General features: G+C 59.0%; 2 protein-coding genes across 10 annotated transcripts in view; both read left to right on the top strand.

Moving 5' to 3' along the window:
- PASK (PAS domain containing serine/threonine kinase) overlaps positions 1-18,222 on the top strand; it is a 30,449-nt gene extending 12,227 nt beyond the window's left edge. For 5 of the 7 annotated variants that reach the window (XM_021075710.1, XM_021075712.1, XM_021075711.1 and 2 more), the window contains 9 exons: positions 1,176-2,506; positions 3,591-3,772; positions 4,481-4,648; positions 8,762-8,887; positions 8,971-9,105; positions 11,626-11,825; positions 12,908-13,041; positions 14,475-14,621; positions 15,155-15,696. In XM_021075710.1, the coding sequence (XP_020931369.1) occupies positions 1,176-2,506; positions 3,591-3,772; positions 4,481-4,648; positions 8,762-8,887; positions 8,971-9,105; positions 11,626-11,825; positions 12,908-13,041; positions 14,475-14,621; positions 15,155-15,264 (2,533 nt within the window). In that variant the 3' untranslated portion in view covers positions 15,265-15,696. Of the gene's footprint in view, positions 1-1,175; positions 2,507-3,590; positions 3,773-4,480; positions 4,649-8,761; positions 8,888-8,970; positions 9,106-11,574; positions 11,826-12,907; positions 13,042-14,474; positions 14,622-15,154; positions 15,697-18,119 lie in introns of those variants that run through there. The other 2 variants (XM_021075709.1, XM_021075713.1) reach the window with 2 other exon arrangements.
- On the top strand, positions 18,156-24,444 carry MTERF4 (mitochondrial transcription termination factor 4). 3 transcript variants are annotated; one of them, XM_013982508.2, is made up of 4 exons: positions 18,156-18,276; positions 19,795-20,278; positions 22,036-22,220; positions 23,363-24,444. In XM_013982508.2, the coding sequence occupies exons 2-4, from the start codon at positions 19,876-19,878 to the stop codon at positions 23,861-23,863; spliced, it is 1,089 nt and encodes a 362-aa protein (XP_013837962.2). In that variant the 5' UTR covers positions 18,156-18,276; positions 19,795-19,875; the 3' UTR covers positions 23,864-24,444. The 3 variants fall into 3 exon arrangements, with proteins under 3 accessions (XP_013837962.2, XP_003133860.2, XP_013837961.2); XM_003133812.4 differs by lacking the exon at positions 18,156-18,276 and adding an exon at positions 18,556-18,660; XM_013982507.2 differs by lacking the exon at positions 18,156-18,276 and adding an exon at positions 18,936-19,656.

The following is a 24,447-nucleotide window of genomic DNA, read 5'->3' as shown; positions in this document are numbered from 1 at the left end:
CCCCACACGCGGGCTGTCGCAGTCTCCTGAGGTCGGGCTCTAGCTGTGGGACACGCGGATGGGTGTGTTACTTAGTACCAGGTACTGAGCAAGTACTGACTGACTTGGCTAAGTGAACAGCAAAGGCCCCGTGACCCCCGCAGCTTCCGCGAGAACCCCCCCTGCCCCCCGCCAGCAGCGCCCTCCTTCGGGACCCCTCCGCAGGCACGTGCGTTAAGCGCGTGACGCAGACGTGCGCGCAGCGCGCAGCACAGGCTTCGTTTTCTGGGACGTGGCTGCGCGACAAGGATGCTCCCCCGGAGGAGCCGGTGGCCGCTCTTCCTGGGAGCCGATCCCGGTGTGTGTGCTCGCGGTTCTCAGCGGCTGCGGCGCCGCTCACCGTCCGCTTTGGGCTGCTTGTCCCCGCCCCTGCTGAGCCTCGGAGGCCGCGCGGCACCGGGGGACGGGCTCCGGGCTGGTCTCTCGGCCGGAGCCGAGCACCGGTGCTTCGGGCTAGCCGCTGCGGTCCGCGCGCCCTCGGCGTCCAGGGCGCCCTGCCGCCCCTCTGTGCTCCGCTCGCGGCCGTCAAGGCGCCTCTTTATGGGCGTTGGGACAGCAGGTGCCGGCTCGCCGTTCGTCCGCGTTCTCTCAGCCCGTGTGGGGCCCGCGCCTGGCCTCGGGCGGCCCGGTGGGTGCCGTGGCGCCCAGGCCAGTGGAGGGGGGTCCTGACGCGGGTCGTCGGCTCCTCCACGGGCGTCTGAGCGCCGCCCGCCCCTGCCCTGCTCCCGGCGCCCCGGGGCCCTGAGCTGAGCCGCCGGTTTGGGCGCTGCGTGTGGCCTGCGGTCCCTCCTCTGCGCTCCTCCCGCACCTCGGCCCTCGGCCCCTGGGGCAGGAGGAGGCTGGCGGCTCGGCGAGCAGGTGCCCCTTGCGGCGCCGTGAGCCGCGCGCCGCGGCCTTGGACAGAGGGCCCTGGGCAGGCTGTGGCTTCTTGGCTAAGCCACTGCGAGGTGCGGGTTTACCGGGAGACTGCGGGGGACACTGCTTCACGTTTTCACGGTTTGTGGAAGTCCTTCTTCCCTGGCCTCAGGTCACGGTGTCACATGCTCGGGCTTGTCTCTGATCGAGGGACCCATGTGGTCTCGTCTTTTGACGCTTCCGTGGCTCCAAAATAACTGTCGCCGTGTTATAACCCCCAGGACGGGGCTCGCCCCAGAAGAAAGCCACCCAGCCCACGGCCAGCAGTCGTCGCCTGAGGACCAGCAAGAAGGAAGCCCGCCAGCCCAGGAACAGTCACCGCCCGAGGGCCAGCAAAACGTGCCAGCCAGATGCTGTGGCCCATGGCCGCCCCTCGAGGAGCAGCAGAGGCCTGCCTTGGAGAAGCAGCAGCTGGCAGCAGCAGAGCACCACAGGCAGGACCTTCCGGGAGGAAACAGGTCTGACCCAGTGGCTGCAAAGCCAGTTGCTTCCCATGAGGATTCGGGACCCCCAGTCCCAGCTTCGAGCAGGAGCAGTGATGGCGAAACGTGTGGCCTGTGTCTGGAGGCGCAGCCGGGCCCTGGGGGCTCAAGCAGCGCCAGCAGTTCCATCCGTGGGGCTGACGTGGCTGAGAGCTGGCCAGCAGGGGAAGGCCCCCGATCCGAGGGGGAGTGGTGCGCGCGGCGGGGGAGCCCAGGCCCGGCCCCCTGCCCCCCGGGGATGGTGTCGCGCTTGTCCTCGACGCCTCTCTTGGATGGGCCGTGGCTGGAGACCGAGGAGCACGGGGAGGAGCTGCAGGTGGGCTTGATCAAGGAGCAGCTGTCCATGCCGAGCTCCGTGGGCCCTCGGGGCACCTCCTATGCCGAGCTGGTCCTGGCAGGGCGGTCCCTGGCCTCCGCCTCTGTGTCCTTGTGTGACCCAGGGGGCACCGACCTGCACGGCGGCCGCTCGGGCAGCTCCTCCGCCTGCTATGCCCTTGCCACCGATCTCCCGGGTGCCCTGGATGCCGCCGAGGCCCGGGAGGCGGGTGAGAACTCGTTTTTCTGGAACCTCAAGGAGCTCTCTTTGAGCGAGGGGACAGACCGGACGCCTTCGAATTGCTCGTGGGCTACGTCGGAGCGTGGGGGGACAGCCCCGCCTTCTCTGGCGGGCTCTGACATGGACGTGAGCGGCTCGCGGGGGCGGAGGCCAGATGCCCTGGACGACAGGGAGCGGTTGCTGCTGACTGGTGCTTACTTCGATCTCGGTGAAGGCCGGTGGTTTCGGGAGAGCTGCCTGGGACGTGACGGGGCAGGACCGTCTGCGACGTGCTTGGTGTCTTCGGAGCAGTACGCAGCGAGTGGCCGGGAGCGCCCAGGCTGTGTCTCTCCTGTGTTGGGCGGTGGCCCCACAGACGTGTGCCCATTAGAGGTGCCCAGGCTGAGCCCCCAGGTCACCTCCACACCTGTGAGAGGGGACAGCTCTGCGACACTCAGGGCCACCGGCCTGCAGCACGAGATCCAGGAAGGCACCTACGTGGGAAGCTGTTACCACTGCGACGGCTCACAGCTGAGTACGTGCTGCCCCAGAGCGCAGCGTGGCGGGGACGTGAGGGCTTCACCCCAGGGGTTGTGGCAGGAGTGGAGCATCCCGTTAGAGGCCTGAGGTTCTGGTTTCCCGCTGGAGAGGCAGGGTTCCAAGTGCACACGCAGGGAAGGTCCCAGCCTCTGCCATGGGGGCAGCAGGGGATAGGCTCCCGGGGGCCCAGGTCTCGGCTGCCACTCCAGGGAGAATGTGTGCGGCTGAGGGGCTGGTGGCAGTTCTCCATGGGCTCTCAGGGTGCGTGCTGCTCTGGCCCCCAAATCTTCCTCTGGGGGTGTGGTGGTCAGGCCCCGTCATCTCTCCCTTCTGACTTTCGTAATTTCCTAACATCGAGTGTTGCATCCACTTTTTTCCTCGTTACTAGTTTCGTAGTGTTGCTCACCAGGACTTTTCCCCTGAACTTAGAATTACGTGAGTGAGTGAAACGTGTTATTTGCAGAAATATTAAAAATATAAACAGGGAGCTCCTGTCATGGCGTGGCAGAAACAAATCTGACTGGGAGCCGTGAGGTTGCGGGTTTGATCCCTGGCCTCGCTCAGTGGGCTAAGGATCCAGCATGGCCGTGAGCTGTGGTGTGGGTTGCAGATGCAGCTCGGATCCCGCGTTTCTGTGACTCTGGCGTAGGCCGGCAGCTGCAGCTCCGATTGGACCCCTAGCCTGGGAACCTCTGCATGCCAAGGGCGCGGCCTTAAAAAAAGCAAAAGACCCCCCCCCCAAAGAAAAACAAGAAAATGAAGTCACCGTAAAGGCCCCTGCTGTGACCGTTTGTTGTGCTGTGTCCCCAGGAGGCGGTGCGCCCGAGGCTCCCTGAGTCCGGCTGCTGGGAGGGTGTCGGGGGCGGTTTTCCAGGTGTGTCGGAGTCGGGGGTGGTTGGGAGGTCTCCTGGGGGCTTCCTTTGGCCTCTGGCTGCCCCAGAGACATATTGGGCCACTGCTGGCCCCAGCCTTGCCCTCCTCTGGGCATGGGTGCCTCTGGCCGTGCCCCAGGTGCTGGTCTGGGGGACGTGGAGCTGCCGTGGTCAGTGGGGGCGACTCTTCTCCCCTGCCCCCCTCAGGCGTGCAGTTTGAAGTGAAGCGGGTGCAGCTCCAAGGCTCAGCCACCCTGTTCTGCTGTTGGCTGGTCAAGGACCTCCTGCACAGCCACCTGGACTCGGCCCTGCAGAGCCACCTGCTCCTGGCCAGCCTTCCCAGCTCCGCCCAGTCCACCTGCGAGCCGCAGGTGTCCGGTATCGGGGAGGTTGGTATCTGTAGAGCTGCGACCTTGTCTGTCCTTCTGGCAGAGACTGGCTCCCGGTCAGGTCCCCCCCTCTCCGTGTCCTCTGGGGTGGGAAGCGGGCTCTCTGTGGCCTGGTAGCACTGTCTCCTCACAGTCCAGATAGATATTAAGCCCCGTGCAGCATTTTAAATCTGCATGTGGAGCTCCCGTTGAGGTGCAGTGAAAATCCAACGAGGAACCATGAGGTTGCGGGTTTGGTCCCTGCCCTTGCTCAGTGGGTTAAGGATCCGGCATTGCCGTGAGCGGTGGTGTAGGAAACAGACATGGCTTGGATCTGGCGTTGCTGTGGCTGTGGTGCAGGCCGGCAGCTGCAGCTCTGATTGGACCCCTGGCCTGGGAACCTCCATATGCCGCGGGAGCAGCCCTAAAAACCAAAAAAAAAAAACTAAAGAAAAACGTGCATGTGCCCCGTGTGCCTGGTGCAGTGCAGGTGTGTGTGCCGGTTTGGACCGACACGTGGAGCCCCCAGTGTGGGCTGTGGAGGGTGGGTCTTGGCCTGGGGACTCTTGGGCACAGGAGGGTGGGGGCGCAGATGGGGCATCTGTGCTGCTGTCCCCGAGGGAGGCACACGGTGCTGGGGCTGGGGGGGCGCCCGGCCTGCCTGCTGCCGCCCGGCTCCTGCAGTGCGTTTCCAGCGGGCCTCAGCCCTTCCTTTGTGTGCGTTCGCAGGCGCTTGGAACCAAACCCTGGTTTGAGGAGCACTCCCGGGCCGTGGAGCTGGAGGGGCTGGCGGCCTGCGAGGGCGCCTACTCCCACAAGTACAGCACGCTCAGCCCGATCGGCAGCGGGGCCTTTGGCTCCGTGTGGACGGCGGTGGACAAGGAGGCCAACAAGGAGGTACCGGGCGCCGCAGCCGCCCCTTGGCGTCCGACTCCTGGGGTCTCCAGGCACTTGCGGAGTTTAGCAAAGCTGCGCGCTGGGCGGCAGCTCCCGTATCTGCATCAAAGTTGGGTTTAGCACAAATCCTCGGGGGGCCTTTGGATTTCCTTGCCCTGCTGGTGCCTGACGGGCGGGCGTGTCTCCTCCGTTGCTTGCTTCTCACGGCCTCTCTCTTCCTTCCCCACTGTCCCCTTGGTGAGGGCCTGCCGCGTGTGTTGAGTGACAGGTATGCGCCCACCCTGTGTCTCCTGCTGTGGCTCCAGCGGCTCCTTTGTTTCTTGAAGGATACCTTCTGTCTGACCATGTTTCGCTTCCTTTGTAGCTCACTGATTTTTGTGTTTTGAAGCCTGATTCGTGGGTTCCGTCGGTTTTCAGTGACCAGCAGCTGTTGAGATGATCACGCCTGGTTCCCTTTATTACCCTAAGAAGTGACAGCCATGGTCTGCCCCCTTCCGTAGACCTGCCCTCGACGGCTTTCTCATAGTCTCTTAGGCAGTGGTGGGTTTGGTTTGCTCACGTTTTTATGTGGGAATTTTTTCCCACTTACATTCATACGAGAGTGTTTCTCTTTCTGCCGGTTGCGTGGGGCCTGCAGAGCTGGGGACGGTGGTGGTGGCCATGCCCGTGCTGTCGCACCTGCGGGCGTTTCCATGGCGACGTCCCGTCCCTTGGCGCTCCTCACTCTTCTCTTTGCTCGACTTGCCAGAGAATTGTCTGTTGTCTTCATCAGATGTTTTTATTTTCTTTAAGTGTCTTTTCTTGTACTTTCTATGAGTTTATTTTGCTGTGTTTCTGCCTCACTGGATAGAATTTTTTTGCAGCAGCACGTGGAGGTTCCGAGGCCAGGGATGCAACCCCAGCCACAGGAGTGACAATGTCAGGTCCTTATCCGCTAAGCAACCAGGGAACTCCCTGGATTGAATTTTCTTTTTAATGTTTTATTTATTTATTTATTTTTTTGTCTTTTTGCTATTTCTTGGGCCGCTCCCGCGGCATATGGAGGTTCCCAGGCTAGGGGTCCAATCGGAGCTGTAGCCACTGGCCTACGCCAGAGCCCACAGCAACGCAGGATCCGAGCCATGTCTGCAACCTACGCCACAGCTCATGGCAACGCCGGATTGTTAACCCACTGAGCAAGGGCAGGGATCGAACCGGCAACCTCATGGTTCCTCGTCGGATTCGTTAACCACTGCGCCACGACGGGAACTCCTGGATTGAATTTTTTAAGCTGTTACTTAACAGTAAGAGTTGTGGTCCCTTCTAGAGGCATAAACACGCTGCCGTGGGAGTCACGTGTTTCTCCGTGGTCTTAACGCTCAGGTTTCTGTGGTCGCCTTTCTCTGAGGCACATCTTCTCATTTTTGGTTTGGATCAGGAGTTCCGTGGGCTCTGTAGGTTTCTTTAGACTCTGTGCCCAGGGAGGAAGAAGAGTCCCAGAGTTCTTCTCTTGGTTTAAGAAGGAGCCACATGCGTGATTTTTGCCTTTCAGAAAACGGAGGTGTCAGTTTAAGTATTGTCAGGCCAACACGCCACTACGTGAAGCATCCAGTCAGAAAGTGTTCGGGTCTTCTCGGGACAGAGCACGGGTTGGTTTGGGGCTGTCGCCGTTCTAAAAATACCGGTTCTTCTGATCTGTGAACACGGGACATCTATTTTTTGTTTAGATCTTCAGTGATTTTTCAACAGTGTTTTACAGCCTTTGGTGTGCAGGTCTTTTGTCAGACCTGCGTGTTTGCTTGTTTGTTGTCTGTGCCTGCGGCCTGTGGACTTTCCCAGGGCAAGAGTGAACCCACGACCTGAGCCACTGCAGTGAAACTCCAGCCTTAACTCGCGGGAGAGCCCCTCTGCTGTTTTCCTAGTTTCTTCTCTCTCCTGTGTTTGTGTTTCCTTTGCTGAGTGTCTCTGTTACTGGTTTAGGAAAAGGATGCAGGGGCGTTTTGCTTAGAACCCGCCCATGCATCTGCTGTGTTTCCCCCCCCCCCTTAGTGGTGATGTGCCTTTTGCCTTCCAGGACTTGAGACACCATGTCTGTTGTCATCTCCCATTATTTTGAAGTGAATTTTGCTGCCAGCAGTCTGATTTTTTCTTTCTTTTTGAATCTTTGGAATTCAGGAATTTCAGGATTTCTCTGTGTGTGTGCGTCTTTCTTTTTCGTTTTTGGCTGTCCTACATCATGTTATGTTCCTGGGCCAGGAATCAGATCTGAGCCGCTTTTGCGACCTACCCCGCAGCAGTGGCAATGCTGGATCCTTCACCCGCTGTGCCAGGCCAGGGATCAAACCTGTCTCAGTGCCGCAGAGATGCCCCAAATCCCGTGTGCCACAGTGGGAGCTCCGCGTGTGTGTGTGTTCTTTGTTCTTGCTCGACACTTGGCGAGACTTGCTCTGGATGCTGAGAGCTTTCTTTGCCGTGAGAGGACTCCCTCCTGCAGAGCTGCTCGTGCTCTCCCAGGCAGCGCGGCTCGGGTGTGTGCGGAGCTCTGCCTGACCCGGCCACCCTTCCCGCCAGGGTGCCCCGTGCTGGGTTTCTCGGCCTCCGCCCCCCATCGTGCTTCCCTCACCTCTTTTGCTGCTCTGACCTGTCACGTGGTGGCGACCCTCCCCTCGGAACAGCTGCCGTGCCTGTCCTCTCGTTGCCCCGTGTGTGCCGGCACCCACACGCCACCTTTGTCCTTGACGTGGCGGGAGCTCTTGTGGGTCTTCCTGCTTCTGCTGTCGCCGCCCCTGCCCGCGGGCTGTGTCCAGGCCCTTCCCGCATCTTCGCTCTGCCTCCCCCCCCCCCCCCCCGCGAAGTCGCCTCCTCCCCCCTCCCCCTCTCCGCCTCACTTTCCTGCCGCGGTGCAGTCCGTGGATGTCCGTCCCTGTGGCTGTCTGTCTGTCCCCATGGATGTCTGTCTGTCCCGTGGGTATCTGTCTCCCCGTGGCTGTCTGTCTGTCCCCGTGGGTGTCTGTCTGTCCCGTTGGATATCTGTCTCCCCGTGGCTGTCTGTCTGTCTCCCGTGGGTGTCTGTGTCCCCGTGGGTGTCTGTCTGTCCCCGTGGGTGTCTGTCTGTCCCGTTGGACATCTGTCTCCCCGTGGCTGTCTGTCTGTCTCCCGTGGGTGTCTGTCTGTCCCCGTGGGTGTCTGTCTCCCGTGGATGTCTGTCTGTCTCCCGTGGGTGTCTGTGTCCCCGTGGGTGTCTGTCTGTCCCCGTGGGTGTCTGTCTCCCGTGGATGTCTGTCTGTCTCCCGTGGGTGTCTGTCTCCCGTGGGTGTCTGTCTGTCCCTGTGGGTGTCTGTCCCCGTGGGTGTCTATCTGTCCCCGTGGGTGTCTGTCTGTCCCGTGGATGTCTGTCTGTCCCCGTGGATGTCTATCTGTCCTGTGGGTGTCTGTCTGTCCCCGTGGATGTCTGTCTCCCCGTGGCTGGCTGTCTCCCCGTGGCTGTCTGTCTTTCCCCGTGCGTGCCTGTCTCTGCAGGTGCTGAGCTCCCTGAGGGCGGGGGTGGGCGTCTCCTTTTGACCTGCGGTCAGTGCGCTCACCTTGCAGCAGGTGTTCCACTGAGGGCCACGGTGGTCGTTCCGTGGCTCAGAGTGTTTTCCTCCGTTGATGGTCTTTTCCACGCCACCCTCCAGATGAGTGTCTTGAACTGTACTAATAGCATTTTTCCTGTATTTATCTTGTGTCCACCGATCTTGCTGAATTCTCTGATTAGTTCTCAGAATCAGCACAAGTGACAGGTTTGATTTATTTTTTCTAGTTCTCAGGCGTCTTGTTTCATTTTGCAGCCAGGACGTCCCGTAAGGGGGTGGCACAAGCTGTTCTGGGGAGCCCCTGTCTTTCCGGCGGCTCCGTCTGTCCCCTCCATCCTTCGGCCCACGTTACGGATCGGGCGGGTCTGCTCGGCCTCCCGGTCGGCTGCTGACGAGCCTCTGGTTCCACATGCTGCGGGCTGCTCTCGGGGGCGCAGCGGGGGCGGGGCTCGTGCGGAGGCTCCGGCGGCCACTGTCCACCAGCAGGGAGCAGCGGGCTGCTCCGGGGCGGGGGCGGGGGCGGCGCGTGGCTGCCGTCGTGTCCGCTCTGTCTTCCTTGTAGGTGGTGGTGAAGTTTATCAAGAAGGAGAAGGTGCTGGAGGACGGCTGGGTTGAGGACCCCACGCTGGGGAGAGTGACCTTGGAGATTGCCATCCTGTCCCGGCTGCAGCACGCCAGCATCATCAGGGTGGGGCCGCTGTCGCCAGGGATCCCAAGCGGCTGGCCTCGGGGGTGGCTCGGCGGACGGGACCCACTTCTGTCTCTTTGCAGGTACTGGATGTGTTTGAAAACCAGGGGTTCTTCCAGCTGGTGATGGAGAAGCACGGCTCCGGCCTGGACCTCTTTGCCTTCATCGACCGCCACCCCAACCTTGATGAGCCCCTGGCCAGCCACGTCTTCCGGCAGGTGGGGGCGGGCGCGGCTGGGCGGGTGCGGGCCGGGCGGCTGCAAGGGTTGGGGGCACGCACACTGTTCTCTGCGAGCTGCGCCTGGCCTCAGCTTTGGGATGTATCGCGCAAGAAGTGTATTTTGAGAAGAGAATTCCGTGGTTGAAGTTGGGAAGGAAGAATAGGCCAGAACCCTCCTGGAGTGACTGGGGTCGTGTGTTTGATGATTCAGATTTGTTTATATCCAGACAGCAGCCACACTCATCTGAAAAATGCACCAGCAAAGCTATCAGACTGGACGTTTGCCCTGAATCCTTGTCCAGCTCCGGGAAATCATTGCTCATTTGTCCATAGAGGTTATTGTGAGGTGGTTAGAGCTAAGTCAGAGAATGCCTCTGAGGCCCTGGTGCCTTGCACACAAGTCCTGCACATAGTAGGTGCTTAGTAAATGGTGGCTGTTCAGTTGATCCATCAGCAGAGAGCCAGAGTCTGGCAGTCTTGCTTTACAGTAAGTGCTGGGCTTGGTCTCTCGTGCCCATCTGTGTACTGACCTCAGAGCGTCTGCCTTGTTTGGAGTGGGTGGGTGAGTGATCAGCAAGACAGAAGACGGGCCCGTGAGAGAGAGGAGCTGGGTGGTGGGGTTGGGGCAGAGATGGGTTCTTGTTTTAGTTTTAAGAATATGGTAATTCCATTCTAGACTGTTCCTACTTCGCTAGAAAAAAAGTGGAGCACTGCCTGGAGGGGGGAGGGCGGCTGGGAGAGGGGGGGACCTGGCGCCTGGGGGAGGAGGGGGACCTGGGAGAGGGGGCACCTGGGGGGGGGCCTGGGGGGCACCTGGGAGAGGAGGGTGTGCCCAGGAGAGGAGGGGCGCCTGGGGGAGGAGGGGGTCCCTGGGGCTGGGGGGGTGCCTGGGGGGGCAGTGTGAGAGGAACTCACAGATTTGCTCTTTGTGTCCTGGAGCTGCCTTGACCTCATGACAGCTTCCGTGAATCCACGCTCCTTCCTCAGCTGGGCGCGCACGCAGGTTAATGGGTTTCTGAAAGTAAATTTCTGAGGCACCTGCTTGTAATTTTGGTTCGGCGTCAATCTGCCGAGTGTCACCTGTCTCCCTCTTCCTGCGTCGGAAGATCAGAGACGCATCTGCTTTACTTCGTGGCAAAGATTTGTTTCTGAAATCTTCATGACGAACAGAGTGTCCGTGTGGCGCAAGCTTAGGAGCCACTTATTGAAAGCTGCCACCTGGCTGCTCGTGCCAGGGCTGCCGCTGTGCCAGGGCTGCCGTGGCGTTCAGTACTTCCCAAGCTTGTGAGAAGCAGGCCCTTGGTCAGTTTTTGAACACAGTACATGTTGTCAATAAATAGGGGGTCACAACCTCCTGGAGCTCTGTCGTCACGCAGCAGGTGTCTGCGCGGTGCCAGGTGCCGGCTCCAGGTGCGTGCCGCTGGGGCCCCGCGTTCTGCAGGAGAAGCAGCTCCTGCTCCCGTTCAGGCTCTTCACCTCCTTGTAGTTAATAAGCTCAGAGAAACGTCCCATGTTCAGATTCACGTGCGGTTTCCGTTTCTGGACCGGAGCCTGACACATACGTGTGCGTGTGTGTGAATGAGCACATGCATGCACGTGTGTGTGCATGCCTGTGTGCACATGTGCACACACGCATGCGTGTGTCCACATAAATGCAGGCGTGTGTGTTTGCATGTATGTATGCAGCAAACTGCATTTACTTAACTTTATTAATTCAGCCTGGTTTATCTGCCATTAACTCTGGCTTCTGCCTCAGAGATACTCATCTGTAAATATCACATTGTCTCTCAGGGGGCTCATGTTGTATCTCAGCAGTAATAAACCCGACTAGTATCCATGAGGACACGGGTTCCGTCCTGGCCTCGCTCCGTGGGTTAAGGATCCGGCGTTGCCATGAGCTGAGACGCAGATTGCAGACGCGGCTTGGGTCCCGCGTGGCTGTGGCTGTGGTGGAGGCCGGCAGCTGCAGCTCTGATTCGACCTCTAGCCTGGGAACCTCCATATGCTGCAGGTGCAGCCCTTACCAAAAAAGGTGTCTCTATGTCCACGAGACCACGCTGTTGATTGGTACAGCTGGTGTCCGGGTCACGAATGAGGTCGGAAATTTGACTGACCTTCCTCAGATTCGGCTCAGCAGCCCCTTCTGTTGATCCCTGTCGCCCCCACGTGCAGGCAGGTGGCGGACGGCCCGGTAACGCTGCCCTTTCGTGCGCCCTTTTCGTTAGTGGAGACTCAAGGCTTAAAAGTCTCTCGTTGGGGTTCTGGCTGCGAAACTGACCGCAGTGGCGTGGGTCGCTGCGGAGGTGTGGGTTCGATCCCTGGCCTGGTGTGGTGCGTCGAAGGACCTGGCGTGGCTGTGGCGTAGGTCACGGAGGCGGCTTGGGTCTGGCGTGGCTGTGGCTGTGGCGTCGGCCGGCGGCTGCAGTGCCAACCTGAGCCCTAGCCTGGGAGCCTGTGTGTGCCACAGGGGCCGCTGTGAAAGGGAAAAGAAAAAGGCAAGATAACCTCCTGGTTCCAGCTGGTGTCGGCAGTGGGGTACCTGCACGCCAAGAGCATCGTCCATCGGGACATCAAGGACGAGAACGTGGTCATCGCCGAGGACTTCTCCGTGAAGCTCATCGACTTCGGCTCGGCGGCCTACGTGGAGAGCGGCAGGCTCTTCTACACCTTCTGCGGAACCATTGAGTACTGCGCCCCCGAGGTTCTCATGGGCAATCCGTGCGTATCACACGGGGCTGGGCCGCTCGCTCGACTTCCGGGGACCCTGCGGCCGCTTGGGGTGGTGGTGGAAACATGGTTTCAGCTGGCGCCGCTTTGGGGGTCAAGCATGTCTCGGGAACCAAGTGGCCGGGCGGGCAGGCAAAGAGGGGTTGGGCAGGGCGCGGGCGCTGGATGCGGGCATCCATGTACTGTTTTTTCGACTTTTACGCTTGGAGTTTTATGTAGGTGAAAGGTAAGAGAATGAAAAAGAAACAGCAGCAGAAGTTAAGAGATAAAAAGGATCCCGAAACGGGGGACTCATCAGGTGAACGAAGAGGGTTTTCTTGGCGTTGGTTCGTTTATGTTGATGGCAGAGCGGGTGCCCCGTTCTGGCAGGATGTTGCTGGGCTGTGGCCGCGCCAGAAGCAAGCAGTAGAAAACTCCCCAGGCAGAGGGTCTGCGCTGGAGGTGCTGTCGCTGACTCGCCTGGCTCTGTGTCGGCCCAGGGCCTGTGCTCTTGCTGAGAGGGGAGCGGGCTCCCGGTTGGGGGCCAAGTTTGCATCTCAGGGACCTGGCGAGCGGAGGGGGCTTACGCAGAAACTGCACCGTGTGGCCGCTACGCACGTGTGCCTGCCTGTCTCGGGCGCATGTCAGCAGCGTGTCTTCACACATGTGCAGCGGAGGGCACCTCCGGTCAGGTCCGGAGAGTGGGTGGAGGTGTGGTCAGGACGGGTCCACGGGGCCTGTGCTCAGAGGGACCGACGGCCAAGCATCGTGTGGGCCTGCGCTGCCTGGCGCCGTGACCCTGTGTGCCATGCGCTCTGGTCCTGTTCTCGTGGCATTTAAACCCCGCAGCCTGAGTCTGGAGCATTCGCTCGAGGCCCCTGCAGTGTCCGTGCTTTGCCTCAGGCTCCGGGAAACCCCTCGGCCTGGGAGGAAGAAGCAACCGGGGCCTGGACCACAGCAGCCGCTTCAGCCACACTTGGCTTCAGAGGCAGGAAGCGGGGGCGCAGGGGCGCGCGTGGCGTCCCCCTGCCCGCTCCCTTCTCTGCACCGGGTGGCCCTGTGGGCAGAGCGAGTGGTGGTCTCCCTCCTTGCAGATACCGGGGCCCGGAGCTGGAGATGTGGTCGCTGGGAGTGACGCTGTACACACTGATCTTTGAGGAGAACCCCTTCTGCGAGCTGGAGGAGACCGTGGAGGCCGTGATCAGCCCCCCGCACCCGGTGTCGGATGGTGAGCTGGGGCGGCGGGGCTTGGAGCGAGATGCCAGCCCTCCCGGCCGTCCGGGTCAGGCTCTGGTCTGAGCAAGACGGCGATCTAAATACGACCTTAAAACGTCACAGCTGTTTTTAGGGGCGTTTGCTCAGAGGCGTAGACAGGAGCAGCCTCTGGCCGTGGCCGTGACTGTGCGGTCACCTGGCGGTGGGTCAAGGATGGACTTGACCCCCAGCCGCTCATTTGGAACCTGGGGATTCTTGTCCCACCGTGAGCTCCCGTGAGCCGGCTCCTTTCAGGGCCACGAGTGGCGGTTTGCATCTGAAGTGAGGGGACTGGAGGGGCCCCTGCTGGAGGAGGTCCGGGGGGCCGGCAAGGGCTGGGTGCGCGTGGGCCGCGGGGTTCTGGGGACTCCTTTCGCCACATGCCCTGATTCGGGTAGTTGTTTACCGTCACGGGTGTTGAGGAGCTGCGTGTCCTCGGACGGCACGTCTGTGCCCTGGGTTCTTGGTCTGCTTGGGCTGCACGACAGGACACCGCAGACACACCGTTCTCACGGTCTGGAGGCTGCAGGTCCGGGATCGGGATCCTGGTGGGGGCCGTCTCCCGTCTGGCGGACGCCGCCTTTTCCTGCGTCCTAACCTGGCAGAGAGGGAGCGAGCTCGCCGTGCCTCTTCCCACAGGGCGCAGATGCCGGCCCGGGGCCCCGCCCTTGGCACCTCTTGGAACCCTCCTGACCTCCCCAACCCCCACCTCCTAATATCATCACACTGGGGGCTTCAACTCCTGCATTTTGGGGGCACAGTTTCGTCTAGAGCAGCCTAGATGTGTAGGGCTTTCTAACGTTCTGGATTCCTGTGATACCATGGCTCTTGCAGCTGTTCCGCCCACAGAGGCCGTTCCGCCCACAGAGGCCGTCCGGCCCGAGGAGCTGTCCTGCACACTCTCTCACTAGGCTCTTAGGACACTCACTTGGGACAATGGCCCTGGTTGAGGTGCCACCCACGCTGATAAAGAAACGGGACCCGAATCTGGACTCGAGGTTGGGGGCCCTGCTCAGAGCTCATGCTCCTTCCTCTGGTGACCGACTCGGCTGCTGGCCGCCCCCTTCTGCGGTGTCACCCCTTGTCCCAGAGCCCCTCAGAGCAGGCCTGGGGTGGGAGGCAGACTCGCACTCGGTGTAGTGAGTGACCTGGGGTCTTGAGCGCCAAGCGTTCATTTCAGGAGCAGCGGGCACCTCCCGCAGCCCTTCCTGAAGCGTGGCTAGGGCCCCGCGTTCTAGAACCCCCGAGTGCTCGTTAGAAACGGGGCTCCAGGGCCACCCCATTCAGTCACAGGCGCTCGTGGGGCAGACCAGCACCTGCAGGTTTGAAACGCACTGCACCTGCCCGAGGCCAGGACCCACCGGCAGCTTCCTGGTCACACACCTGGGGTGGCCTTTCTGTCCCCAGATCTCATGAACCTCATTTCCGGGCTGCTACAGCCTATCCCCGAGCAGCGCACCACCTTGGAGAAGCTGGCGGCTGACCCCTGGGTGACGCAGCCCGTGAACCTGGCTGACTACACCTGGGAGGAGGTGTGTCGAGTGAACAAGCCAGGTGAGGGCCCAGGTGGTTCCCCAGGTGGCGTCTGGGGTCCAGGGACAGGGGAGGGCGAGGTCCCCTCCTCTGTGCCTTCTGGACATGGATGTCAGGGCCCAAGCTGCCTTGTCGCCTGTGAAACAAACTCCAGAGGCCCCTGCCCACCGTGGAGGCCTCAGAAAGCGGCTGAAGGCCCACGGGAGCTGGGGGCAAGGGGCCGAGGAAGGGACTGGGGGTGGCCGGAGGGTTGGGGAAGTGCCGCTGGCCGTGGCTGAGTGGCTGGAGGGGTAGGGAGGCCACAGACGAGGAGTGTGAGGCTCTGGGGGACCCGGGGGTCCTGGCTGGGGCCCGGGCCCTGCCACTCAGAGCGGGCGGACGAAGCTGGAGTGGGCTCTGGGCGCAGTGCCACACCCCCCAGCACGGCAGCGGGACCTGGATCTAGAAATGGCCAGCTGGGGTCCCCAGGCCCCTCCTGGGAATTCCTCCAGAGGGGGCATGGTGTCGAGAACCCTGCTGCCGGCCTGCTGCATAGCTTGGTCTTCTTTGTTTAGAGAGCAGCATTTTGTCCACCGCCAGTCTGGAGACAGAGGGCCGGAGCCCCAGTGCAGTGGCCGGGGCCCCGGAGCTGCCCGGGGCCGCGTGCGCCAGGGCTGGCCCCTGACTGCTGCCCAGCCCGGCTTCCTGCTCTTCACTCGGAAGCTTCCATTCTGAGAATAGATCCTCCAGAATTGGCTCCGTTCACCTTCTGAAAACTCATTCGATATGCAAGCTTGATCAATGTCAGACCAAAAGCCAGTGATACTCTGTTATTTTAGGTTCGTAAAATAGGCTTGGAATCCATTTTTCTCATGACCTCGAAAAAACATTCTGGCGCTCAACTGAGTTTTGTCCTGTTCAAGTGCTTTTAACTTAGGAACTTACTTCTAAAGGGCACGTTCTTTTTATACACGTGTCTGTGTTTTTTTCCCTTTGAGTTGGCGGCTGCTCGTCTGCTCTGTGGACCCTGTAGAACTGGGTAGCCAGTGACCAGAGCATCTCGTTAATTTATTTCCTGATCGTTTTCCAAATTAAAGCAATTCTGTTAGTAAACAATTACCCGACGTGGGCCATAGAATTCTTCTGCAGTGTCAGTCTGGGAAGCATTTCATTTCTTTATTTTCTGTTTGTGCATCTCCACTTGCCACGCTGGCGTGAGCTTCAGCCTTGGTCAGCTTGGGGGTCCCTCCTATGGGTGGGCCCAGGGCTCGCAGCTTGCTCCGTCTAAGGAGACCGGAGGCTGTGGTGTTTCAGGCATTTGCCTTCTCCTTGTGTGCACAGGTGGCCGGCCCACCACCTGTCTGGGCTCTGGTGCTGCCCACGACACCCTCCCAGCACCCCTCAGGCAGCCAGCCCACCTCTGGACCGAGTGGGGGGCATCCAGCTTCAGCCTCACCTCCATGACTGGGGGGCGGGGGGGTGTGTGTCCAGCCTCAGCCTCATCTCCATGCCTGGGGTGGGGGTTGGGGAGGGTCTCCAGCTCTATGTCCTTCCCACTCTTGCTCGGGTCCCAGCGCATCTCACACTTTGATGGCTCCTCCCTCTCGGCTCCAGGCCATCCCCTCTGAAACAGCCTGCTAGCGCACGTACATGGAATCCAGCCCTATTTTATATCCGTGTGGGAGGGAGGGAGTGGTTGGCATAAGGAGACACACTCTCCTTTTTGGCCCTGTTCAAATAGCAAGAAGAAAGCAAACCAACCAAGCCCCCTGCCGACAGCACTCTCTGCAAGGCCTCTGCTCTGGAAGGTGCGCGGAGGCCAGGCGCCCCTGCTATGCCCCTGTGCTCAGGTTCTAGCATTCACTTAGGAAGCAGTCCGCCGTCTTGATATCTTAGGATGTTCAGACAAGTTAATATTATTCTCAGCCACTGGGGTACAGGACCTCGGCATCCCCTACCTTTAGGAATTGCAGCCTGAGTCTCCCGGAGACCCCAGAGACTGACGAGGGCCCGCCCTCCATCCATCGGGGATGGTAGGCCAGGGCTTCTAGAAGAGTGTTTTAAGAACAAGTAGTCAGAAGTAACTTGTATTCTTTAGGCCCAAATGAGTTTCCTCATGTTCTGAAAACTTCGAGTAAAAACCCCAAACATTTTTCTTTGTTTTTTGTTTTTTGTTTTTTTGTAGGGCCACACCCGCAGGATATGGAAGTTCTCAGGCTAGGGGTCAAATCGGAGCTGCAATTGTCGGCCTGCACCACATCCACAGCAATGCAGGATCCGAGCTGCATCTGCGACCTACACCACAGCTCACGGCAACGCCGGATCCCCAACCCACTGAGCGAGGCCAGAGATCAAACCCACATTCTCTTAGACACTATTTTGGGTTTGTTTGTGCTTAGCCACGACGGGAACTCCTCTTTGGAGTGTTTATGATGCTTATAACACCTAAGAAGTTACAGAACTTCTTTATTAGACAGATATGCAATGGGCTGAGAACACAACGTCCTGGGGCCCCCAAGAACTATTCCTTTTCAAGAAAAAATAAAACTCCTCTAATACAATGTCAGTAGAAGGTCTAACGCTTTGGGAGTGTTCTTTGCAGAAAGAACCTGCACAGAAAAGCTTTGAGGCTGAGGCCCAGGGATTTTCTTGTCCATGTTGCAGGTGTAAGTCCAGAGAGCAGGGCTTTCCTAGAGGACTGATGGTGCTGTTGACTTTTCAAGTACCCCCAAACCCCAGCCTCTGCTGTTTCTTTGTTTCTTTTTTCTTCTGCTTTTTTTAGGGCTGCATCCACAGCATATGCAAATTCCCAGGCTAGGGGTCGAATTGGAGCTACAGACCTGATTGAAATAAAAAATGTGTTTCTTTGGGGTTTGTTTGGACTGCAGCCCAGGAAACAGGCGCAAGAAGCACTTGAAGGAGTTCCCGCCGTGGCTCGGTGGTAATGAACCTGACTAGGATCCATGAGGATGCGGGTTTGATCCCTGGCCTCATTCAGTGGGTTAAAGAATCTGGTGTTGCTGTGAGCTGGGGTGTAGGTCACAGAGGTAGCTTGGATCCTGTGCTGCTGTGGCTGTGGCATAGCTGGCAGCTGCAGGTCCGGTTTGACCCTTAGCCCAGGAACTTCCAAATGCCACAGGTGCAGCCCTAGAAAGACAACAAAACAAAACAGTAAAAACATGTGAACTGTGTTCTGTCCAGACTGTAACATGAGGGTGACTTTTAAAGGCAAAAACCAGGAGGCCACAGTTAGTTACATAAGTGGTTCATCAGGAATTACAATTGGAGCTGGCAAGCACTGAAGGTGCTTGTTAAATGATTGTTGGGCTCTGAAACTGATGCATAGTTGTAAGGGCAGACCTTGGCCCTAAGGGTTCGGTTGGCGGGGGCTGCAGTAAATAGCCTGGGGGTGTCCTGGGGTCCGATGCAGTTCAGAAAGTTTAAGTTCCACGTGGTGCAGAGTCTCGACTGAGACCAGGTCCTCAACAGCCATCACGCGCCGTTTTGTGTGCTTGGGGTCACGGCTCCGTCTCGTTTCAGTTTGTCATTAAGCGGCATATTGAACATAACCTTCACACGAAATCTTAACCAACTGCATCTGGGACCGACTCCACCTTCCTCAGGCTGCCAGTCCCAGGGAACGGCTCCGGGAGGGACCTCGCTTTCTGGGCTGAAGCTGCTGTGGAATCCGGGCAAGGTCAGAGCTTCATCTCACCTCTAAGAGGAGTTTTAAGTAACAGGAAGCGAAAGTACGTGGAAGGAGCGGGTCGTTTGCTCCGCTGGCCCAGAGCTCCAGAACGTGGGAAATTCGGGCAGCGGAGGCATGAAGCCGAGAACCTGGGGTTCCGGGGCCCGCGGTGTCGGCGGGCAGCAGGCGGCGCCAGGCCCGGGCCAGCCAGCCCAGCGCTGGACACGTGCGGAGGAGGGCGGGCGGAACGCGCCTCCCGGGCACCCGCGCTGCTCAGGGGAGGGCGGAAGCGGCGGACCGGGAGGGCGGAAGGGGCGGGCCCGAGAAGGCCGGCTTCCGGCGCCGGCCCCCTGCTGCCCCTGCCTCGGCGCTATGGCGGCGCTCGGTCGGCAGGTGAGGCGGCGCCGCTTGCCGGGGCCCTTTCCCACTGTAGCTTCCCCGGCCCGCGCACGGGGTCCAGGGCCGCACCCACACCTGCTCCGTCAGCGCGGCTTTAGCGCATCTCCCCGCGCCGGGCGCTGGGCCGAGTCCGGGGGTGACTCCGGCGGAGGAAGCAGCGGGAGCGCAAGCAGGACGGGGGGGATGCGGCGGCGGCCAGCGGGTGGGCTTGACGGGCCGCGGGTGCGGGGGCGCCTGCGCCGGAGGGGGTTTGGGACGGGCTGTGCGGCTGTGCGGGGCCTCGGGATTTGGCCCCGACGTGTCACGCGCTGGCTCGAACCCTTGGGGAATTTTCAAGTGAAGGCGAATTGTGTTTAGTTGGCGGACAGGCTGACAGTACTCTTTTTGCGGAATGAATTTAGGTACATGAGTCTGGAGACTAGCATGAGGTCCAGATGTTTCAGGTGTGGGTACCAGCTCGGACCCACAGCAGACACAGAAAGCAGCCTTGGAGCTTCCCTTATGGCACTAAGTGTAGAAACTTGTGGGCGTGAGGGTGCCATAGGTCCTTTCTCCTGGGGAGCTTTGGCCATGAGGTTTTGTTGTTGTTGTTGTTGTTTGTTTGTTTTTTTAAAAAGGAGGGCAGACCACTTGTGTCTGCATGAACACACATTGTCACAAACCTTCTGGATCGCCCATGTGTCCCTTAGAAGCCCACCCATTCGTTCTTCCCATAGAACCCTTTCTCCCCCTCCCTCTCCCCTGTTAAGTTAGCCCCTAACTCTAGCATTTAGGGAGCTGCCTTTTTGTGGGCCACCATTTGCGTACATATGCAACTCTTTTTTCTTACTGTTAATCGGTCAGTTAAATTTGCATGTTCAGGCACTGAACGGAGGAAGAAAAGAGCCACCCGCAAGGAGACTTCACCGGTGGCCTTGAAATAGTCCTGCTCCGTCCTTCAGCTAGAGCAGCAGAAGCCGACCGCTAGGCTCTTGCAAGACTGTTCTCTGGGTGTGAACTTCTTTCTCCGGAGGCTTTTGAAGTTCGGATAAGACTTTGTAGATTGCTTATATAAATACTTTGGGTCAGAAATCCTGGGGTGTCCATTCCATTGGAGTGGTGAGGAATCAATTCCGCCGTGTCTTTCAGGTCTTTCAGTGGCACCGGCTCACGCCTGTCACGGGGACCGTCGTTGCTGGACACACTCCTCAGCTTGGAGAGCAGAAGAGGATGGTGGCTTTTTTGCTGCGTAAACTGACCACGGTCTCTGATGGAGGCGGCCTCGAGGAGCCATCCTTTGTCGAACCCGGAAAGCGTGTGCAGGAACCAGAGCACAGGACGGGTCTGACTCGGTGCCTCCTTGAGAAGCAGAGGACTGCCGTGGAGCCGGAGACGGTGGTCCGTTCCCTCCGGGACCTGGGTTTCAGTGATGTCCACGCTCATGAGTTGCTGCGTCTGCAGCCAGGTACCCGCCCTCAGCAGTTGCTGGACATCATTTCAGAATTAATGCTCTTGGGTCTGAATCCAGAACCTGTGTGTGTGGCCTTGAAGAGAAGCCCTCAACTGTTGGACCTGCCTGTGATGCAGATGAAGAAGCGCTCCAGTTACCTGCGGAAGCTTGGGCTCGGAGAGGGTACGAGAAGGTGTACCTTTCATGTGTGGTGCTGGGCGGTCGGAGCTGGGGCGTAAATAGCGTGGCGACGTGGATTAGGGGCGGTTTCGGGGGAAAGACCTCAAGGGGAGTGAGTGAGCTGGCCTGCGGGTGGGAAAGAGGCGTGACCTCTGCAGAGGGCCTCGCAGGAGGGGAGGGCTCTGAGGAGCGGCAGAGCCTCTCGGCTGCTGTGTTCACTGTGGGGCTCTGTGTCTAGCACGGTGGTGGGCACGTGGTGGTGATTTACGTGTTTATTTACGTGTTTTCACATTTTTCTTTTTGCGGCCGCACCTGTGGTATGGGGATGTTTCCAGACTAGGGGTCAAATTAGAGCTACAGATCCTGGTCTCCGTCACAGCCACGGCCATACTGGATCGAGCTGCGTCTGTGACCTACACTGTAGCTTGTGGCAACGCTGGCATCCTTAACCCACTGAGCAAGGCCCAGGCTCAAACCGCATCCTCGTGGTTACTAGTTGGGTTTTTTACCACTGAGCCATAACAGGAACTCCGGAAACTTTCTTTTTTTTTTGTCTTTTGCCTTTTCTAGGGCCACACCTGCGGCATGTGGAGGTTCCCAGGCTAGGGGTCGAATCAGAGCTGTAGCCACCGGCCGACACCAGAGCCACAGCAACGAGCGATCTGAGCCACATCTGCGACCTACACCACAGCTCGTGGCAAATGCCGGATCCTTAACCCACTGAGCGAGGCCAGGGATTGAAGCTGCAACCTCATGGTTCCTAGTCGATTCGTTAACCCCTGAGCCACGACGGGAACTCCAAGAAACATTTTAAGTAACGGTTTAAATAAGTGTTTTTAAGTTTTTAGGCACTAAACTCTGTCCAGCTGTCTCTCGGAAGACCATTTACCTGAGTCTGCCTGGGATGGCCACAGTTGTACATGACAGTAGTTAATGCGACTGTTAATGGGGCCTCTCACTGCAAAGCGCCTTGGTTTGGACGAGAGATGTGGTCGCCCCCCAGCTCAGTCTTGGTGGTTGTGCACATGGTCTTGCTGTTACCCCAGGGGTTTTCACTGTGGAACACCTTTTGCCGCTGAAGTCGGGCTCCCGGGTCTTGATGCTGTGAGTTTCAGTGACAGTTTTCACATGGAAGGAAACCCGAAGCCCAGGCCCCAGCAGGGGCAGCTCCTGCACCCTTGCTGTCTGACCTTCCCAGTGACCCCGGGGGTTCTTTTCCAGGTGAGGAGGGCAAGAGGAGCCCTCGACTGTGAGGCAGGAGCCTCTCAGCTGGGAGGCCAGAAAGGGGAGGGAGGGTTGGCGAATCTGAGAAGTGGGGGGTCCGCGTGTGTGTGTCCCTCTGGCGCCCCCATTTCCATGATGCTTCTGCGGAGATCGCTCTTTCCCTCTCGCTCTCTTTCTTGTCTTTTTAGGGCCGCACCCGCGGCATATGGAGGTTCCCAGGCTAGAGCTTAAATCAGAGCTGCAGCTACCAGCTTACACCACAGCCACAGCAATGTCAGATCCGAGCCACATCTGTGACCTACACCGCTGCTCACGCAACGCCGGACCTTAACCCACTGAGCCAGGTCGGGGATCGAACCTGCATTCCCATGAGTGCTAGTCAGAGCTACGATGGGAACTCCTGGGAAGATGCTTGCTGCAGCTGGTGCTCCTTCTGCGGAAGAGAGGATTCTCGTTTGTTTAAACACTGGCTCGAGTTGAGTGTGGGCTTCTGGAGCATCCTCACATCAGGCACATGCCTTTTCCGTGTTCTCCAGGGAGACTGAAGAGGGTCCTTCAGTGCTGCCCTGAAATTTTCACCATGCGTCAGCGGGACCTGGAGAGCATCGTCGGGGTTCTCAGGGAGAGGTGCCTTTTCACGGTAAAGCAAGTAACGGAGGTTTTGCACAGATGCCCCCATGTGCTCCGGGAGGACCCTGCTGAGCTGGAATACAAATTCCAGGTGAGCACGACTGCCGGGGCCTCGAGCGTGGGAAGGGGAGTCGCTCAGCGTGGGCAGGTCCGGTGTGGATGGGAAGGCTGGGGCGCGAGGGGCAAGCGGGTGAGGCAAAGGCTAGGCCCCCTTTGCTCTTGCTGACCGGGGGGACTCAGTGTGGTTCTCCCACTTCTTCAGTACAGATGAAACCTCTTTTGCAGCTTTTCTGCTATTAATAGTGGATAACCGAGGCTTGTTCTTCCAGCCTCTGCTTAAGATAATTTTTTTTTTTTGGCTTTTTAGGGCTGCACCTGTGGCATTGGAAGTTCCCAGGCTGGGGGTAAAATAAATCGGAGCTGCAGCTGCCGACCTGCACCGCAGCTCATGGCAGTGCTGAATCCTAACCCACTGAGTGAGGCCAGGGTCGAACCTGCATCCTTGTGGATACTAGCAGGGCTCGTTACTGCTGAGCCACAACAGGAGCTCCTAAAATAACTACTTTCAGAATTGTTAGCGGCTTCTCATCTCCAGAACCCATTCTGCGTGTTGATCTTAGAAATGTAACTGTGACAGTTATTACTCATGTTGGGGTAACAGTTACCATGATTTAGGCCCATTGCAGAGGTGTTCTGAATTTTTGCCGAGTTTTCTTGTACTCATTTTTTTCCTCCTCCCTTGAAGAAAAGTGGAATTTAATTTCTCCCTCATGCCACTTTATTTTCTGCTGCAATTTTTTTTCTTTTTTTTTTTTTTTTGTCTTTTTAGGGCGGCACCCTCGGCCCATGGAGGCTCCCAGGCTAGGGGTCGAATTGGAGCTACAGCTGCTGACCTGCACCACAGCCACAGCAGCGCAGGATCCGAGCCTCGTCTGTGACCTACACCACAGCTCATGGCAACACTGGATCCTTAACCCTCTGAGTGAGGACGGGGATCGAACCTGCCTCCTCATGGATGCTCGTCAGATCCATTTCGCTGAGCCACGAGGTCTTGAAATGACTTGAAGTGCTTGGGGAGCTGTCGGCTGTCCTTTGGGCCGCGGGGATCAGGGCGTGTTCTACCTTGGTAGCCGGGCGGCTCCTCTCAGCGCTCGCGGGCACTTGCCCTTCCTGTGCCTTAGGGGCCGAGGAAGGGCTGTGCCCCTGCGCCCCTAACCACGCCTGTGTGTCCAGTATGCGTATTTCAGGATGGGGCTCAGGCCCGCGGACGTGGTGAGGACTGACTTCCTGCAGTACCCCATGGCCAAGATCAAGCAGAGGCACGTGTTCCTGGAGCGCCTGGGCCGCTACCAAACCCCCGACAAGAAGGGGCAGACGCAGGTCCCCAACCCTTTGCTCAAGGGCATCCTCAGAGTTTCAGAAGCTGAGTTTCTGGCCAGGACAGCCTGTGCTTCTGCGGAGGAGTTTGAGGTCTTTAAGAAGCTCTTGGCTCGGGAGGAAGAGGAGACCGAGGAGCGCGGGGCTGCTGACGACAGTCGGGCGGGGGAGGAGGGGGAGGAGGACGAGGCGGGGGAGGAGGGGGGGAGGAGGGGCAGCGGGAGCCGTGACGGGAGGACGGGGGGCCAGGAGCCCAGAGAGACGGAAGCGGAGTTTCATTTTCTCACGGCTTTTGGGAACTGCATTTTGGATCTGCTCGGGTTATTTTTTATTCTAGAACTGGTCTTTGAGGAGTGACTTGCTGGCCTGCCCATCAAGGATTCAGCATGTCACGGCTGTGGCAGAAAGGGTTCTCTCCCTGGCCTGGGACCTTCCGCATGCCGCGGGCATGGTTCCCTCAAAAAACCCCAAAAACAAACAAAACTGGCTTTTTTCTTTATTTTTTGTCTCTTTGTGCCTTTTCTAGGGCCACTCCCGCAGCACATGGAGGTTCCCAGGCTAGGGGTCGAATTGGAGCTGTAGCCGCTGGCCTCCACCACAGCCACAGCAACACGGGATCTGAGCCTCGTCTACAACCTACACCACAGCTCACGGCAGTGCCGGATCCTCAACCCACTGAGCGAGGCCAGGGATCGAACCCGCAACCTTGTGGTTCCTAGTCGGATTCGTTAACCCCTGAGCCACGACGGGAACTCCATAACTGGCCTTTTAATGGAAAGTTTTTAGAAATCACTTGAGAAGTGGACCCATCAAACCACAGAGCAGACGGCTCCGTTTGCTCCACTGTCAGGCTCTGCGCAGAGGGCCCTGCTCCGTCCTGAATAAAAGCTGACGTCGAGCTCCGAACATCGGGGCCCAGCCTCAGCCTTTGGTTTCGCCCT

The sequence above is a fragment of the Sus scrofa genome, chromosome 15 (assembly GCF_000003025.6).
Source record: "Sus scrofa isolate TJ Tabasco breed Duroc chromosome 15, Sscrofa11.1, whole genome shotgun sequence".
Taxonomy (NCBI): Eukaryota; Metazoa; Chordata; class Mammalia; order Artiodactyla; family Suidae; genus Sus; species Sus scrofa.
The sequence above is the reverse complement of the archived record's forward strand: the minus strand, read 5'-3'. Positions and strand labels throughout refer to the sequence as shown.